The 19,370-nt window shown below is 36.4% G+C and overlaps 1 protein-coding gene across 5 annotated transcripts in view; it reads left to right on the top strand.

Moving 5' to 3' along the window:
• The window catches only part of UBE2W (ubiquitin conjugating enzyme E2 W), a 44,454-nt gene that overhangs the window by 9,049 nt on the left and 16,035 nt on the right, over positions 1-19,370 (top strand). For 4 of the 5 annotated variants that reach the window (XM_074552544.1, XM_074552548.1, XM_074552561.1 and 1 more), the window contains exons 2-5: positions 9,280-9,371; positions 12,390-12,492; positions 14,978-15,133; positions 16,264-16,339. In XM_074552544.1, the coding sequence (XP_074408645.1) occupies positions 9,280-9,371; positions 12,390-12,492; positions 14,978-15,133; positions 16,264-16,339 (427 nt within the window). Of the gene's footprint in view, positions 1-9,279; positions 9,372-12,389; positions 12,493-14,977; positions 15,134-16,244; positions 16,340-19,370 lie in introns of all 5 variants that reach the window. The other variant, XR_012582839.1, reaches the window with a different exon arrangement.

Raw genomic sequence — 19,370 nt, 5'->3', positions numbered from 1 at the left:
TCCTGCCAGTCCAGGTGGAATGGCCACCACATTTCAGTTAAATTGCCCACATCTTGTTTTAGTGGTGAAATAACATGTGGCAATGAAACATTTCCTCCAGCAGAAGTGAAAGGAATCTGCTTGTCCATTTGCCACTTCTTGCTCTGCTTGTATGTTTCTGCTCTACTGATAGTTTTGCTTTTCCCCTAGCTATTTTCTACCAAATTCTTACCACTTCCCTTAATATGTGAATCTGCTTTGGGCTCTTTCTTGCTTTTTTCTCTATGAAAAAGATCACTGAAATAGGTTGTTTGTAGGTAAGGTATTAGACTAAGATAGCTCATCATTTAGTTTACTCATTTAAGGTATTGCTGATTTAAGACACTGCACATTTTGTGTTGCGTTTCTTGAAACACCAAAAAGTGAAGTATTCAAGAATTGCAATTTTACTTTCTTTGTATTATTTTTCTTTTTAAAGTTTGTAATTTCATCTCATGGGAAATAATAATGCAGGACTGTGGGCATACATTCAAACTTGATTGGATTAATGTGTTAATATTTTACTGCTAACCAACAGCCAGTATACCGCTGTATGTACACTTTTCCCACTCCAGTTATGAAGAATAGTGTTACCTGAAGCAACACTTACTGGTTGGCCTAGGTGTGTCAGCTGTATGTAAGTAAGTTGTGCTTGGTAGTGACCCCTCTAACTTCACTGTACACACTTTTTTGTTTGCCCTTAGCTCTGTTAAAGTTTAACTCTCCGTGCTCCACTTTTCCAAGGGAGGGGCAACTCTGTTGAAAGACTTCTGGCAATGGGCTTAGAACTGACATTGTGATACTCCTTTTTAAAGGCGTTGAGAAGGTAATTTTCACATGCCTCCAAGAGCTAGGGAAGTTTTTGTGGTGGGTAAAGAAGATTTACCCACCATGAAAAAAAGAACCTTTGCATTACTTCATTGTGAGGGATTATTGTTCTGTCTGCCCTTGGGTGTCCCTTGTTTATGGTAGAATCAGAAAAAAAAATCCCTGTTTTTGAGCAATGTGATGGTGATGATTCCATGTATGCTTTAGGAATATAGGTTATTGACACTTGTGATAGCTAACAGGGACACAGAGACCAGTGAAATGATTTTGTATCTGTTAATAAGCATTTATGTGCTATAATATTCAGCTCAGTTGTACACAGTGAACAAACTACCTGTTTCTAGCGCTGGTTTTGAAGTACTAATATTGAAAACCTTTAAATTTCTTCCTATCCTGTATTGCTGCCTACTCTCTCTTTTCATGAGTTGCATCTTTTTTATGTGCAGGCCCTGCCTGCTTCTTTGTCACTCACCAAGAGTCAGCTCAAGTGGGAATTCAGCTGTGGCATTTGAGATCTTACCTCTGCAGTTCCAGAGGTGACCAAGTAAGATTTGTGCCGCTTTAGAGAAAGAGGAGTGTGTATTTTTGCTAGAAGCTGTTGGCTTCAGACATACATTTATCTTGAACCATGGCAGACAGTGGGTACTGTCTATCAGGATAGAAATGATAGAGGTAGATGGGAGCTGTCTGGGGAGCTGTCAGGAGTTTTACTCCACTGGCACCAGCTGATTTTGTGTTCTTTTTTCCATATGCTGTAAGAAGTCTTAAGAGTTTGATACCTTAGAAAATCTGTGGAGGATCACTGAAGGAGTTGCACAAATCCTGTTTGACAGAATTAGCAACAGGATACAAACCATTGCTATGTCAGTCATGTCTCAAGTTCTTGAATAAACTTCTTTTGGAAGTGATGCTTGGATCAGTGTTAAGCTGTGTTCTTTGATTTCATCCCTGATTGATCCTTTCCTGTAGAGATAGGTATAAGTAAGTAATAAGTAATTTTGGTTTCAAAGACTTCCACTTGAAAATACTTCTATAAACTACTGGTTACGTCACTCCTTTGCATTTTGCATGTGATTATTCCTTTAGTAGAAGAACTGTGCTGTTAAGCAGTCTTGGGTTTCTTATATTCTTACTTAGCTGTTGTGTTTCCTTCTAGATTGTGAAAGTTTTTATTAATTTAATACATTTTAGTTCTGGCTTACTTAAAAGTTGTATTACAAGAATGCTGAAGCATAAGATTCTCTATCAAAAATAAGGAAAATGTCAAAGTTAGATTGCTTGTGCATCCTTCATGTATTCCCCTATAAGTCTGCAGCCTGCTTTCTTCCAGTCCCTCCTAATAGAAAGTGGACAAGCTGGAAGGTGCTTCTATATGAAATCCCTTGATGGGTTAGCAGAAACATTGAAGAGAGTGTCTTGTGATGTGAAAAGGACAGTAAAGCAAGCACAGCTCCCCAGAGAATATCAATGTATGGCCAACATCTGTTTGGGGGTTGTTTTAGGCATCAGTAGCTGCATTAGCTTCTATTTTGACTTGAAGGAGCTGGTTGAGAAGCTGAAAGCAACTTGAGTGTGATTAAAAAAGTATTCCTCATTCATGGTAAGGAAGAAGCTGAAAGCAGTTGCTCTATTGACTTTAGTTAGACATGTCTTAATATAGCTGGAGTGTTGAAGGGCTACAGGTTTTTAGACAAAAATACTAATGTCTGATATCAAGCTGTCTCAATATAGAAAAAACAAGAATAATAGTAAAAGTCAATGTGACACCATGAGGGCCTGTTCAGTGACATGGAGATTGAGGAGCCTTTGTACAGAAAAGTGAAATGAAGTACTTGCTGTTAAAAGGATGAGCATATAAGGGTCAAATCTACTCACAATTCATTGTTTTGAATGGATGTGTTTGAAAAGCATTAAAAAATGTTCTTACAAATCATTACAAAGATGAGGAAAGGGATGAGCCTGTAAATAGGAAAGGAAAGCAAAGAATAGGTGACAAATACTTGAATTGATGACAAAGCATGCCAAACAAAAAGGGCAGATTCAATGTCTTTTAGACACTGGATATTATGTCAGTAATTAAAATGTAGCTATGTGGGTTGGTTTGCTTTTAAAAAGTGTTCAAGCAACTGAATATTTGATTTTTTTTGACAATTCTTTTGAGTGAGTTTCCAGATGATAAATATCACTTTTGTTTTTCTACTATTATGTGAAAGTTTGACTTCTGGAAATGACTGGACCAAATAGTCTTTGATACCTATAGCAAACAGTGGGCAATTAGCAAAGACTATTAGCCAAATATATTTAAGAAAAAAAAATCACATTGAATTAACATGATTTTCTCCTTGTATTGGGCTGTAACTGTTGTGAAGGAGGACAAGCTATATTTTGACTGTGCAAAAATTTTCCACGTATGTTGATGTGACATTTGAATAAGCACACAAGAAAAATGTGGTATCAATCATGTGGACTGTTTTTTCTGAAACCATAAAGACCACAAGTTATCACAGTTGTAGTTGGTTGTTTAGACTGGGTGTCTGATTGAGGGGGGTGTTTGGTTCTGTGGAACAGAGTGAACCTGCCAAAGGGTATTTTGGGGGCAGTCTGCATTGGCTTGGAAGTGTTTGCTTGATTAGAGATTGGGAAAGGTAAGATGTGACTTGAAGTAAATAAAAGAACATTTTCACATCCATGAAGCCTAAGAGAAGTAATTTGACCCTAATTCATTCAACCCACCTAGATCTCTTACTGTAAAGAAAATTCTTCCAGTTGTAAAGGCAAGTGATAAAGTAATGTGAAAAAATGTTAAAGGCTTTTGGCACAACTTCCTTTTATGTTAGGAAGATGGAGAAGTATCTTTAAATCCTAACTTTGTAAGATTCTATAAATGAGAGTTAAAGTTGTCTTACAAGTGTTAATCTGTTATATTTTGTCCTCCTATGTGTATTGCTGCTACTTTTGTAGAATGTTTGTGAGAACAAAATAATTCTGCACTCATGGCTGTAAAATATAAGAAAGGCTTTTCCACTGCTGAAGTGTTTCTTTTCAAATGCTTGATTTGAGAATCTTGCAGTTGCAATGTGGCTTTTGTAGCTATTGTGTATGGGCTTGATACACCAGAGTAACGTTTTTTTGAAGTACATTTGAGTCTTGAAGCTAAGAGTGGGTGTTTAGACAGTGTTGCTGTAAGAAAATCATTGTCCTTTGTAACCTTTTTGGTCAGCAAATACTATTCAACGCTGAAGAGAAATTAATTTCAAGTTTTTAAATTCAAACTTTAGATGTTTTCTGAATTACTGTGGTAACGAGGAGCTCAGTTTCCTAATTAAACTGTATGAATCTTGGGTCTTTAAGGGCTTCGTTGAAGAGTTTTTTTAATAACTAGATTAGTCTCCTGATAATTCAGTTTCTGTATTAATGAGACACAGCAAAAGACAAATTATTTTAAGAAAGAGAGAAAGAAATAGTCCTTCATAATATCTGTGGAAAACATCTTCAAGTTTTCTGAATATCCCTAGCTGCAGGTTAGGCTGGCTGTGCAAGCATGGAGCCAGCAGCTCAAGGAAGGTGATTCTTCTTCTCCCTCTGGTGCTTGAGAGCACATCTGGAGTGCTGTGTTCAGGGAGAGCACATCTGGAGTGCTGTGTTCAGGGAGCTGCAGTGCAGGACAGGCTTTGGGGTGAATCCAGGGCTTCTGGGGTGAATCCAGCAGGTGATGGGCAGGATGGCTGGGGCAGAACTGTGTGACCTCCAAGGACACTCGGTTTCTTCTGCTGTAAGAAGAGACGGCAAATGAGAGATCTTGCTGATGCCTGCAACAGCATAATAGGAAGATACGGAGGGAAAACAGATCCACTATGGGAAGCCAAAGGGCAAGAGATACAAATTGGAACATGAGGTATTTTGGTAAGATACAAAAGAAACATTTTATACCATGGGTAGTGAAACACTGGAATGCATTGACCAGAGAAGTTGATTTTAAGATTATTTTCTAAATATTACTTATTCTCTCTCTTAATTTTTATTTTTTTTTTTTTTACTGTTTGAATGAATTCTGGTTAGTAGGCACTTTGTGCCCTCTGCAGTTTTGTTCCAGTGTCTATGGAGTGCTCTCATGTTCTGGAAGGGTCTATAGGCAACTGTTTGTTATTCTGTACAGAAATAATTGAGTTGATGTTTGATTAAAAAAAACCCCAAATTTTGAAGATGTCTGGTGAAGGCCTATTAAAGATACCCAGATATGTTCATCAGATGAGGAAAGATTAACTTCTTTGGTGTGGAATAGTAGAGTGTTTTGAAATATATACAGAGTATATTTTATTATTAGAGCTGGGGAAAAAAACCCCCAACAAATAATGGGCTCAATCACATCTTAAATGTGTGTCTGTCGGTCCAATAGAAGTAATTATCTTCATATATAAACTAACTTACTTCTCTCTCTAGTGGCAAGATTAATACTTAGGAAATCTTTAATAGCATTTTTTCCACTTGAATTTAACAGTTTGACGGTTTCAGACTTCCTGTCATTGAGGACTGTAGAAATCCAGGAGTTTATTACAAAATACTTCTCTTGGTCTTCAATATCGAAGCAAATTATCCAGATAGTCAGTATAGCTGGAGATAAGAAAAATGAAGAAGTTCTCTGCCATTTCTGGTAGCAATTGTTGCTCTTCTGTTTTGAATAATTCTAGGGTGAGAGCTTCTTTATTTGGGAGGCAGCAGTGCTAAGATACATAAAATTCATCAAGGTACAGTATAACGGAATACAGTTCTTTAGGCAGACGTAGGGTTAAAGAGGTTCCTGTAAGGCAGAAGGAAATAATGCCTTTTGCTGAAACTTGCTTTTGTTTGGGATATTGCTCTGAATCAAGAACATTTTCAGAGGAGTTTTATGTTTCTTCACCTCTAAATCCCTTCCTTCCCTGTCCAGTGAGGAGTTGTGTCTAGGAATTTAACATTAATCAGAATTGCAGTGGAGTTTCCTATGCTTAATAGATAACCACAGTCAGAGATTTTTGTGGAGTCCCTTATTTCAACATGATAAATTTATTTGCTATAAACTGTTTTCATTGTAACACTGAGAGTGTTAGTCTTGCTTTTCTGGGTTATTGAGCTTCTGTAACTTAACAGATAACACATTCATTTTCAACTGAACATGCTCTTTTCAGCTTTATATGGGAATGGTATAGATTTTTTTTTCTTGTATTGATATTTCCACTGAGAGCTGCAAATAGAGGTCAGATGGAACTGATTATAGAATGGTTTGATTTGAAGGGACTGTAAAGATCATTTCATTGCAATGCCCCTGGATGTGACTCTTCAACAAGTTCCTTTTCCACTGAACAGTCCATTCATCAAATCCATCTCTCTCCAACCTAGAGAGAAAGATCTTGTAGGGGACCATGCCAAAGTGTTACCAGAGGTGCAGATAAATGGCCTCTGTAGCCCTTCCTTTGTGCACTGATGAGTGACTCCATTGTAGAAGCTCACTAGGTTGGTCAGGCAGGACTTGGCCTCAGTGAAGCCGTGGTGGCTGTCCTGAATCCCTCTCTGTCCTGCCTGTGTCATAGCACAGCTTCTTCAAGGATGTGTCCCATGAACTTCCCAGGCACAGAGGTGAGGCTGACAGGGCTCAGTGTCCTCCTTTTTACCCTTTTTCCAGTCAGCTGGGACTTCACCTGACCGCTGTGACTTTTCAAATATGAAAAGTGGCTTGGCAGCTGAATCTCCCAATTCCTCTCAGGAGTCTGGGATGCAGCTTGTTGGGTCCCAGAGATCTGTTTATATTCAGGTTCCTCAAGTAGCCATGAACCTGACCTTTACTGAAGGTGGTAGGGACTTCATTCCCTCCTGCTGTCCATCCACTGGAGTGGTGTGGGAAGAGAGGTTGCCATTGGAGACTGAGGCAAAAAACCCCAATGCTGTTGTTGAGTACTGTGGCCTTCTGCTCATCAGTTTTTTCCAGTTGTCCAGGATTTTTTAGGATGGGAGATGTTAGACCTTCTTTGACTTTCTTCTTCTGGCTTATGTTGATGCTTATTAGAATTGGCTAACTGGGAAATAGTAACCTCTTTAAAAATATGATTTGTTTGATATGTTACATTTGACCCAAAGTGTAAATAGTATTTCTTGCTATTTCTCTAGGATATGTTTTGTGAATTTTGTTTGGATTGCAAACAATGAGAAGTAGCATGTTGTCTGTATGTATTATTTATGCTGAATGGACAGGCCCTCATGCCAGTGTCAGCAAATGTTTTAGGATCAGAGGAACAGAGCACTTCTGTGGTACTCTGTTCAAGTATATATTTTAATGTGGGTTTTTTTTCTTTTTGCTACTGGCTTTTTTGTTTAGAAAGGACCATAAACGTAGTATGTGAGAACGAAAAACCTTTGAAACAGAGGATATTTTTGTGCTAGTGATATGGACAAAAGCGTGACTGAGTCTGTGTTAGACAGAAAAGGTGATTGCTGGAGAAAGGGCCAAAGGTACAAACTTGAAATTAGATAATATTTTAAGTGTTGGTAATGTGAAATTTTTTTTAGGATACAGAACAGACAAAACTTTGTCTCTTCAAATTACTGTCAGACACTGATAGCTTAATGTTTCTGATTTTAATTAAAGTCTAAAATGTGTCTTAGGCTCCTTTTTATAAGACAAAGTTGTATAGTTGGTCTCCATGTAGAAGTAAATGGATCTACTGAATGATTTGCCGTTCTTATATGCATATGTTCTTTGCTACTTTGTAACCAATGTTTCCAAATCTCCTCTTTAGGGGAGTTTGAATTTCCATTGTCAAATGTTCTCATCTCTGAACTTTTAAAATATTTCTCTAGGTGATAAAGTATACACAGGTTGATTGCCTTTGAGGCTTGTTTGATGGTGGTCTGGGGAAGTGCCAGAAAAAGAATTGACTTCGAAACATCTCTGCCATTCAAATTAAGGATTTATAAAATGGTTTTGCCTTTGCTCCTTTGCATTTTATTCATAATAATGGTGTTGGAAACACTGTTAGTGTTTTCTTAATCTGAGGAGAAAGGAAAAGGTAAATACTAGGATTCTAATCTGTTTTTTTAATGTGTGAGCAATGTAGACAGCTTATGAAAATGTTAGCATTGGATTTTCAGTTTGTATATGTTATATCTCAGTGCCAGGTAGGAACTTTCAATATAGAATCCCAAGGAAGTTTTTAGGGCTGCTTGATAGAGACAGAAAGTTATTTCAGTACTTTCAGAATGTAAGTTGTGAATGTATAAGGGCCTTTTCTTTGTGAGTTGTGTGATTGAATTTATTGTAGTCTGATTTCAAATATATTTGATGGGATACTGAATCATTTCTGTGTTGACAAATCAACACTTTATTTTCCCCTGGGAACTTTTTAAAGTTCTACTAGGCACTAGAAGGCAGCTACAAGTGTGTGATAAACTTCTGTTTTAAAAACAATTTGGATATTGAATGGAAATGAGGTACTAAATCCCCAAACCATGTATTTTTATTCCTTTGGAGTATAAAATAATTTTGACTTGTAGTGAGGTTGAAGTGAACTTGTAGATGGTAACCTTAAAATAGTTGGCAGGAAAAAAAGGATAGTAGAAATGAGAAAGCCCTGAACTTTTTATCATCCAGATGACTTGCAAATGACAAAACATATTGTGTAACTTTATATGGAGAAAACTGACTCTGAGAGCAGTGCCAGTGACAGCACAGAGGCTGCATTTCCCTTGCTCAGTAGATTGTAAGAAACGGTTCTGGTAGTTGTTACAGAAACACCTTCTTGCAGTGACTGATTTCTCTCTGTCAGAATAGGCAAGAATTACCTGAGCTGCTGCCATAACACTTTGATAAGTGCTGTCACTCTGTAGCTTCTGAGATGCTGTTAGTGTAAAGTTTTTAGTTTGTGTTGTGCAATCCAAATAGTCTTGGTTTAGTTTTCTGTTCTGTCCTCTGGGATGAATTAGAACAAGGCAAAGGCTTGCACAGATGCCAAATGGAAATGTCTTAGGTTACTTAGAGGAGGGAGTTGTGCTGTTAAAGTCTTGTAGATTTAATTATAAATCGAATGATGTTGTGTAAATATGAAGTGTTTACTGCTAGGGGTAGAGGTCTTACAGATGTTCTTGTTATACAACAAATTCATTTCTGTCTCCATGTATTTTGTAACAACAGCTCTTCCCTTTGCAGTGTTGCAAAGGTAAGTGCCACTGTATTTTACCCAAAAAGTAAGTTTAAAGCTTGCAACTTATTTTACCTATGTCTTTTCAGTTCAATTTCTAGGAGCAAAGTCATCCTTCTTTCTCACTTTTCAATTTCACTTTGTTTTTAAATTGTCAAGTAAAGCTCCTTTTGCCTTTCAGACATTGATGAAATGTATTTAAGTGTGCATGCTTATTGTTGAACTTTACTTAGTATTTCAAATATTCCATACAATTTCTTTGTAGAAACGATTACAAAAAGAACTGTTGGCATTTCAAAATGATCCACCTCCGGGAATGACTCTAGATGAAAAGAGTGTACAAAATTCAATTACACAGTAAGTATATATGCTGCTTTATTTCTGCTATCATGCTCAAAAGACTAAATAATGAGCAGTTCTTTTCACACTTCCATGACTTACTCCTAGTAACATTGGAGTTGCTTTTAGTCTAGGCAATGAAACATTGTTCTCCTTAGTAAGCATATTGCCAGACTGTGTTGGACACCCTCCGGAAAATGGCAGTGAATTTACTAAATTTTATTAGGCATTTTACTGTTTAACAAACTGTCAATTAGTAAAAGCTTCTGCGTATTTTATAATAAAATAATTATCTTTCATAGCTACTATCCTCCAAAACTCTTCTAGATTTATTGAAACAATGGAGTAGCTGTTTTACAGTTCTGTGACATTTGAATAGAATGTATGTCATAGCCTTTAATTTTCATTACCTTCTTTTTCTAAGGCAAGTGGAGAAAACTTCTTAAAAAGCAAAGTTGTCTGGGTTTGCACTTCTTAAAAAGCAAAGTTGTACTGGTTTGCACTTCTTAAAAAGCAAAGTTGTACCTGTTTGCACTTTCCCTGCCTTGGCTTTCTCGGTGATTTGTGAAATGGGAAGAGAAACATGGTAAAATATTCTGTGTCTGTTAAAATGGACAGGGGTTGTTCTTGGTATTAATCTATTTTTTAATTGACAGAAATTCAAAAGATTCAGGCTGTGTTGACATTTTTTTCTCATCACTTTCTTAGTTTCATTTTAGAGAAATGTTAAAAAATGTTAAATGTTACATTGAGCCCATGTAAACATTGATGAGAGTATGATCTCAGACTTCAAGTTCTGGACTATGCTATTGATTGATGGAGCAGCTTAAACACAGAGCTGAATGTTGATGTTTTCACATCTGCATTTTGGGAGGTGGCATTCAGACCATGTTACATGAGGCTTTTCTGAGACTCATGTGTACTGCTATATACATAGAGCATGAGTTAAACATCACTGCTTTTTAAATTATGCTGGCCTTTGTGATAATTCAGATGAATATGACTAAAACTGAAAGAGCAGTTTTTAGTTTTCTGCAAAAATGAGTCAGTCAAATATTGTAAATGGTATCCACTTATTTCAACAAGAGAGTATTTAGTAAGTGTTTAGAGCAGATTGCAAAGGATGTCTCTGTTTCCACAGTACTACCTCGTTATGATTTCTGCCCTGTACAACTTTTATACCTTTCAGTACCTTGCATATCAAATCTTCCTATTTACTGTCATGCTAGATTTTGAAACTGTCGCTGTTTTAGAAGCTTCTTGTCAAAAGTAAAATGATATTTTTTTCTCTTTGAGGGTTTTTGGTATCAGGTACCATGTTTTGAGTTCATTAATCAAGTTACAGTTTGAATTGGTTGTGTTAAAAATTTGTGTAGCAATACTTGCTTGGGTTTTAAAGATGTTGAATAAAATAATTGGATCCCATGATGTAACTGGGTCACTTAAAACATTGAGCAATCTTTTATTTTAAATATACAAGGATTAGAAATTTGAGAAGGCTAAACTGTAAAGCACACAGGAAATATGGGTTCTCCTGATTCCTTGACCATAAAAGGAGCAATGTCCAGGCAAAGTTATCTTGTACTTAGTAAAGTAAACTATCTAAAAAACTTGAAAGTGGAAGTTCTGGATCACAAGAACCAATAAATCTAAAGAGTATTGCTGCACTGTGTGTATAAATGTAAAAGCAGAAAGCATAAGAAGAGATAATTGATCTGGAGTGCAGATAGATTAAATCAAAGGTATCCTCACAAAGTTAAAATATGAAACCTTCTTCATCAGCCTTCACTGTATTGCCACTGTGCTACTGTTGAAGATGCATTCCTCTTGAAAGGTGTGAGAGCTAGCAGTTTTTCTCAAAAAATGCCAAATCCCAAAGCACAACAACAGTAATAAAACAAGCAGAAAAAAAAGCCAAAGTGGACAGAGGGGAAAATGAAAAATGTGCATGGCTTAAATACAGAGGGGGGAGAGTGTCTTACAGGAGGATCATCAGAGCTGCCAGCTGGAGATGTCTACTTTTCTGAGCACACTGCTGTTCTGCAAAATCTCAGCTGCCTTCCTTGAGTTAATGTAAACCATATCTGAGTATTTTTGTAGTCTCTTTAACTTATTATGTTGCTTAGCTCTGTAAAACTCAATCAAAGATAAAAAACCAAAAATGGGAAATAGCTGTTGCAAAGGATGGTATTAAGTGGTCAACAGAACTGCAAAATCATGGAAGTTAAATAGCAGAAAAGTTGCTGTATGTGTCAAACAATATGCAAAACATCTGCTTTTAGCTGTACTAGAAAAATCACAATAGAAACCCAACAACAATAAAACCCCCACATGCAACATCACCAGCCTCTTCCCTAGCAGCTCCAACCAGCTCCAGTCAGTTACTTTAATGGTATTATGGTGGAAGGAGAAGAAGCAGAGGGAAAAGAATACTGGTATGTTGAGTTGTTATCTTCATTACAGATTCAAATTTCCCTGGTTTTGGACTTTGTTTTAATTTGCTGGGACCTTTTAATTTTTATACTATTAACTTTTCCATTTTTGATTCCATTACCTGCAAGATACCATTTAATTTCTGAGTTTTTCACAAATATAAGTACAAGATGAGCTTTGCCCTTTCCCCTTTATTTTAATAAACTGTACTGAATTTTCATTGACAGAGACCAACCCAAAAGAGAATGTGTACTAATTTGTTTCCTTCCAAACCTTTTAAGTTTTCAAGTAGGGATTTTTTTTCAGCTTTGTTGTCTCACATTAGCAGCCATTTCTTGGGAACTGACAAGTCTGTGTATAGTTCAAGTCATAATTATATTTACAGTTTGCATCGCTGTCAGTGCCTGTATGCAAAACACCAAGCTTGTTTATTTTAAATACAGGCTTGATGTATTGTTCACCTTTGTGATTGTTGCCGTGTTAGAAGAGAAGTTAGATGGTCTGGCTGTGACTGATGTTTGATTTGATTAGTCCAGTGCTCCAGGAGTACAAGTATTAATTTGTCAGTCCACAATGCTAACTGCTTTTTCCCCTGTTCCTTAGGTGGATTGTAGACATGGAAGGTGCTCCAGGAACACTCTATGAAGGGGAAAAATTTCAGCTTTTATTTAAGTTTAGTAGTCGGTATCCTTTTGATTCGCCTCAGGTAACTGCTGCCTTCTTTCTCTCTTCCTGCTACCTTCAGCTTACAGCTGTGTGACTTGTGCTGAGTATTGTATTATCCACATAGCCTAATGCCAGCTTTGCTTACTTTAATTTGTATTAAACACATTGTGCAGGTGCCTTTTCTTTACACATGATTCTGCAGTGACGTGTAGGACTCTGATGTCTGCTTGAACAGATGAAATTAGTGTTACCTGGAGGCTTCTTTGGTGTTGATATTCATGTCTTGAAATACAGGGTAAAATAGGAAGATCCCCTTTACTGTGATGCAGGAGCCAAGTAAACCATAAAAAAAAACCATAAAAACAAACCAAACTGCTGCTTCATCCCTTCTTACTTTGAACATATATTTTCTGGTTGATTTTTAAGACTCTTGCATCTTCTGTGCTGCCATTGTTAATACAGCTCAAGAAATATTGTGCTTCTGATAGGGATTCTCGTAGATACAAGACGTGCTTGAGAGACCTGCAAATAGCGTTATAACTGAGGTACGTGATGCCGTGTTGCTTTCAAACAGCCTAGAGAGCTGAAGGAACAGCAGAACTTTAAAGACTGCAGAATGTGCTGTGTACCTCCATTCCTCCATTACCTGAGGGAAACACTTCAAAATATGGCTGATAACAGTAGTGGCCAGTTATCAGCCCTGCTTTTCTGAAAAAGGAAATAGAAAAGCAAGAGTGTCTTAGTTCTTGTACTGTCTGTTTCAGCTCAGAGTTCTAGAAGTTATCTCTGCAACTTCTCTCCTTGGTGTTAAAACTGAAGCATGGAGGTGTGAGAGACACTTAAGCCATAAAAATTAACATAATTTTAGCTACCATGATAAACCCTAGAATGCTGACTTTCAGTCTTTTACAGAATAAACTGGCTGCTTGTACTTCTGCACCTCATCAAGTTTGCAAGGTGCTAATTATAGGTGATCCACAAGAGATCACCAGTTTAATTTGGTTCCAGGCTGTTTGTCTTCATTACCCAACCTCTGTGTGTCACTCTGTGCAATTTATTGTTAAGCAGCAAATTAGATCCATACATCTACACTGAGTTTTATCACAGAAAACAATTAAAAATTTAAGTACTGGATTGTTTTAAATGTCTAGAATTTCAACTTTTCAAACGTTGCTGTGGGTCTGCACTACAATTTCTTGGTCATAATTACCTCTCCTGCAAAGCTAGTTAGTGTGAATTGACAGTTTTCACTTGTACTGCTTTAATCACTTGGATGTTTTCTGCCTTTAAATGTATGTTGTCTGTCATAGAGTGCATTCTTTTACGTACCTAGTCTGCCTAGTTCAGGTTGTCATTTAAAAACAGGGTATTAGTTACAAGTGAAATACATTACAGGATTATGAAGGTAAGCCCTTCAATGCTTTAAGAAATACCAGTTTGAAGACCTCTGGAAGATCATTCTGCATCCAGTTTCTCTAATGCCTTAGAAACCTGTCTGCCATTTTGCAGATGAATTAAGCTCTCTAATTTCAGTTTCTTATATGATGAAGGTGTTGCTTGTCATCAGTGAGGAGGTGGGTGTGTGTGTGTACATGTTTACATATTTTTATGCATACCTATATAGCTTGAGAAACTGCTGGGTATTATAGTTGTGAGTGGTAGAGATTTATGGTTTTATTGCATAAAAGGAGTTGGAAAAGGAGTTCAGGAGTATAATACTGATACAAAGATTTTACTTTTACTCTCTTTTTGTTCTTCCTGAACCAATGATATAGTTTGACAAAAACTTGATATAAGAGCAGGAATTGTCAAAATTGCTTTTCTAGCCTTTTTTTGACTGTAGTAGTGTCTTTTAATAGAGAGGAGTTCAGGTTCTAAATGCTTTTCTTCCATATTCTTCATGTCAAACAAATTGTTTTTTATTTGAAGTAATGTTTCAAAAATATTTCCTATTTGGTAAACTTTGGTTTCACAAAGTTTATTATAGTTAATAAGATATTTATTTATAGTTAATAAGATTGATGAATTTTAATTTTATTCTTCATGCTGGAACCTGGATGAGTTGTCCAGAATTTTATTTCTGTTATGTCCAAGTTTATAGAAATACTCATTTATGAATCTTGTTGTGCTTCTTGGAGTATAACATTGTGGCTTATAAAGTCATTAAATCCAGTGGTTGGGCTAGACAGCTGTATTCCTTAGGATGTGGAAGACTGAGGCTGCAAGATTTTGCAGTCTTTGCATTGTTACCTTTGCATTTTTTTATACTGTATAAATATTAATAGAAAATCCTCTGTATTTAACCATATATTTAACTCCACCTTCACTAGCTATTTATAGACTTCCATTGATTGTACATTTCACTTAATAGTTTCCAAAATTGAATTAACCCAGCGTGTTGAATTCTTAGTATAAGTGAAAATGGCAAACCTGCTTCTTAAATAAGATGATATTGTTTCCCCAAACCAATACAGTTTTATATAAAACAGGGACTATAAATTAGTTATTTTTGTTCTTTTTTTTAGGTCATGTTTACTGGAGACAATATCCCTGTTCATCCTCATGTTTATAGCAATGGTCATATCTGTTTATCCATTCTAACGGAAGACTGGTCTCCAGCCCTCTCAGTGCAATCTGTTTGTCTTAGCATTATTAGCATGCTTTCCAGCTGCAAAGAAAAGGTATGGGCTTTTTTAGCACTGTTGAAGTAGAATAAGTAAAAGTTAGTAATTTTCTACTTTACAAAGTAAAATTTTCATTTCTCAAATTCTGAAATAGGCAAAACTACTGTATTTCTACTACTGACTAAACTAGAACTGCAAAATAAACAGTGCAGTGAGTATTTTGCCACTGTTTTCATGGTAACCTGCTTATATATCATTACTGAAAAAGAGCAGTGGATGGAACCCTTCCAGTTGTGCTGACTGCGAAGTTCAATCATGCTTTAGGACAATTCTTGGTAAAATGATCCTTCCTCTAAAAGGAGTGTGGAATGACTAGTGAAACGTCTTCAGTGCAGATGTTTCGAACTTTGCATCTGTACTATTTTAGTGAACTTGATAATTGTCATTTCAGGGAAGTAAATGGTGCTAAGCTGCTTTTTTGGCACTAATACCTTAGAGACATTTTAGTAAAGCAATTGCCCTTTCACTTTTGACCATTTCTTTCGCAGAGGGCTGTCTGTGGAAGTTAGATGTGGTCAGAGCTTGTCCATATGTGCTATCCAAGCATGCCTTTTTATTTTGCATTCCAATCAATCCTAGTCATATATGTAGTCAAAAAACCACCCCAAAATGGCTTTGCATTGTATTCTATCCTATGTATTTTGTAAATGATGGAACTTATGAAGAAAGCCAAAGAATATGTAATAATGATCAGCTACACTTACTGAAATTAATTTTTTCACCCACTGTAAGCTGAGCCTTAGAATGGGAATTGGATGTAATGCATCAGAATTAGATTCCAAGCTGCAAAGGAATTTAATTTTGGGGGGTTTTTTGAACAACAGCTGTTTCTTGTGAATTAGTATCTTTTGTTTGTTTGTTGGTTTGGTTTTTTTTTCATTTTTTTCTCCCCTATTCATCATCAAACTGTATGATATTTTTTACTGTTTTATTTTCTTGGAGTATCTCAAGTAAGAATTTGTTACCTGGATTTTTGAGAGATTTTTCTTCACCAAAAAGGTCTAGTCCTGCCTGTTGCCTCATTTTCACTGCATTCACATGGTAATCTGCCATAATCTTATTAAATAGTGCATGTATTACAATATGAGGATTGTTTGATTATTTGTAGGTCTTTTCTTCTGTTGCAGAGGCGACCTCCAGATAACTCATTTTATGTAAGAACATGTAACAAGAATCCAAAGAAAACGAAATGGTGGTATCATGGTAAGTATCTAAATAGGACCAGAAATTTTTAACTTCTTTTTAGGCTGAAGACAATTAAATTGTAGGAAAGTAGGATAAATGTGTTCAAAGCATTAAACTCTGTTTTTTCAACTGAAAACACTATTTAAATCCTGTTTCTGAGATACTCTGCTGTGATTTTTTTTTTCTATATCACATTTGACTAATTCCTGGTGGAAATTTAAACAGGTTTTAAATTGTAGTATTGACTTTCAGTGAAAGTTCTTATAAAGTTTATCAATCCATGACAAGTACAAAGTTTGGGATTGGGGAAAGTCCATGGTGAAACTAGGTTTTGCTCTAAACATTTTTTCTCATTGTTATTAACACTTTAAAAACTTTAGTTTGTTGAAAAGATACCTATGTATTTGTGAACAGCTATGTGTTTTGATAGATTTCCTCAATCAGAATTTCCAGTATGGAACAGTTGACTGACTTTTAAGGCTCCTGAAAACTAATACTCAGTAATATACTAATAACATTCTCCATGGACTCGATCAAGAAGAGAAAAGCATATTAAAACTTCTAGCATCTGCTGTGCTAGTGTTGTGCTGGGGTTTTTTTCTTTGTTTGGTTTTGGTTTGGGGTTTGCTTTGCTTTTGCTTTTGTGCTTTTTTCTTTTGTTTCCATGTGTTCTGTGTCTTGCTTTATACTTTGTGGTTTCTTTCTTCTGCCTCAGCATTTGTCATCCTCCACCCAGAGCTGCAGTTGGCTGTATGTGCTTGTCTTATCCACTCCGTTGGTGAGGAAAGAGAGAAGAAGGGGATAGAGATGGGCCATTCTTTGTTTCTCTCCTCTTGTTAGCAATGCTTTCCTTGCTTTCCCTAGGAAAATTCTGTACAAATGGTAGTCCTTCGAAGCAGAAGTACTTTGGGAAGGGATATGTCAGAGAAGGTGACACTCCATGCTAGTGTAGTGCAGAACAGTTGATTCCATCACTGCAGAGTCAGGTGAAGATTCCACCATAAGACATCCTCTGTTTTTCATGGCCTCCTCACTCCAGCATAGGTTCTGTCCCTGATGTGAAAACTAGAGCTAGTATTTTGAGGCAGTGAGAGTTCCTAACTGGACAGCCAAATTCCAAAGTCTTCACCCTGAAAATTCTTAAGATTCCTAAAAGCCCATGGATGGCCTAACAAGAAAAACTTGATAGTTTCATAAAACTTGCTGAGACCCATGGGATTTTGACATATGGTACTGTAACAGAAAGAAACTTTGTTTCTCCTAATACAGTAATTGTAACCCCAAAACAAAGTGGTTTCAGGTACACTGAGAGAATTGCTGTATGCCATGAGATTAAAGTGTATCTAAGAAATTTGGGACCATCATGTGGTTGTTTTTAAAGTTGACTCCAAGAATAATAATCATATTGCACATAAGGATAGATTTTTCATCCTCACCAGATTATTCAACAGTCACTTTCTTTTCTCTCTCTGTTTCCATCCTCTCATAATGTGTTTGGTACTTCTACATTTCTAGTTTTTGTTTCTCTTAAATGGCAGTTTGGGGAGTTTTTGTTAACTTGCTCTTTTCACTTGCTAATTATTTTTAAAGAAAAACAGGTAAAGTTCCATTTCTTGGCTTTATCTTGTGATTAAAATGTTCTGTTTGCTTTTAATTTGTACCAGTCTCATTTTGATTTAGAGAAGAAATCTTTAAAAGCAGAACAGTCTGCAGATATTACTTTTATTTCTTAATAATGAAATTCAATTTGTGTTAAACAAGCAAAACAGAAACTTAGTATGAAAAGAAATCTGAGTTACTGATTTTGAAGATTGCTGTATTATGGCTCAAAACCACAGCTTACAGTTCATTGAATGGGTATTTTAGTTACTATGAAGTAACTATGCAGTATTTTTTTTTTCTGGAAGTCAGTAAACCTTACCCGTCCTCAAATTCAGAGCAACCTAAAATCCAACCTGAGCAAGAAAAAGAAAGTCAGTTCATTAAATAAACTCATACTGTCTTCATTAAAAATTCATTGGGCTCCCCACCACCTTGAATTCTTACATGAAAAAACAAAATATTCCTGATGTCCACAAGAGAAAAAAATCATAAATTATTAGTGTGTCTTCCCTTCCATTTTTGTGTGTGTCATTTGCTTCTTTTCTCATTTAATTTTGTTTCTCCTATGTGGACATAGAACAAGACTGCCAAGGCATGATCTTTAAATTGTCAGTGTTTTCTAAACAGGTGTAAAGAAATACTGTTTGTTACAGTAAAATGGGAAGTGTGAAAAGATGTTTATTTTCTGCACATGCTTCAGCTGAAGTGTCATATATCTAATCTTGTGGTTGAACCACATTTGGCTAGATAAGTGAGGGAAGAAAACCTGCTGTCCAGGGTTAACTGCTGTGAGAAATTAAATGCCAGTGCTAATACAACAACTTGTGCAGGGAGATGCAGAGAGGTTCTGGCACTTCTGCTGTCTGCTGCCCATTGGACTGGTTTAGCTTTTTGTGCCATAGTAGCTCTGTGTTTTGAGGAGTTAGGAAGAAGTCTGTCCTAGATATTAATACATGCATTTGAAGGAAATTTTTTTTCCAGTATGTGCCTGGAATTTATTTACCTGGGAATAAAAATAGTCCCTGGTTGGGAGCTGATGTAAAGAAAACCCAGATGAGCACAGAGTGATAAAGTGGCACTTAGAGACATATTCTGACATGTTAATATGTGTCTGCATTCATCTTAATACAGAGTTTTTAATCTGTCATATCACTGCCCCCCCACTCCCCCAACACAGCAACTTATTCCTCGAGCAGAGTTATGGAGCTTTATTTGCTACAAAATGATGTCCTCACAAGCCCTGTTTTAAAGCTCCTGATCTTTGATAACTGAAAATATTTCTAGATTGTCTACCCAATGTCTGTTTCAACTGTGCATTGACTTTCCTGCTGAATTTCCATCTGAGAGTTGCTCATATTGTCTTAAAGACAGAGGAGGATCTTCCAGATACGGTTTACTTGGGCATCCAGACTGAAATCTGTTTCATTAAGCTGTTGACTTCCTTTGT

The sequence above is a fragment of the Zonotrichia albicollis genome, chromosome 1, assembly GCF_047830755.1.
Source record: "Zonotrichia albicollis isolate bZonAlb1 chromosome 1, bZonAlb1.hap1, whole genome shotgun sequence".
Classification (NCBI taxonomy): Eukaryota; Metazoa; Chordata; class Aves; order Passeriformes; family Passerellidae; genus Zonotrichia; species Zonotrichia albicollis.
This window is presented reverse-complemented; position numbering and strand designations above follow the sequence as displayed.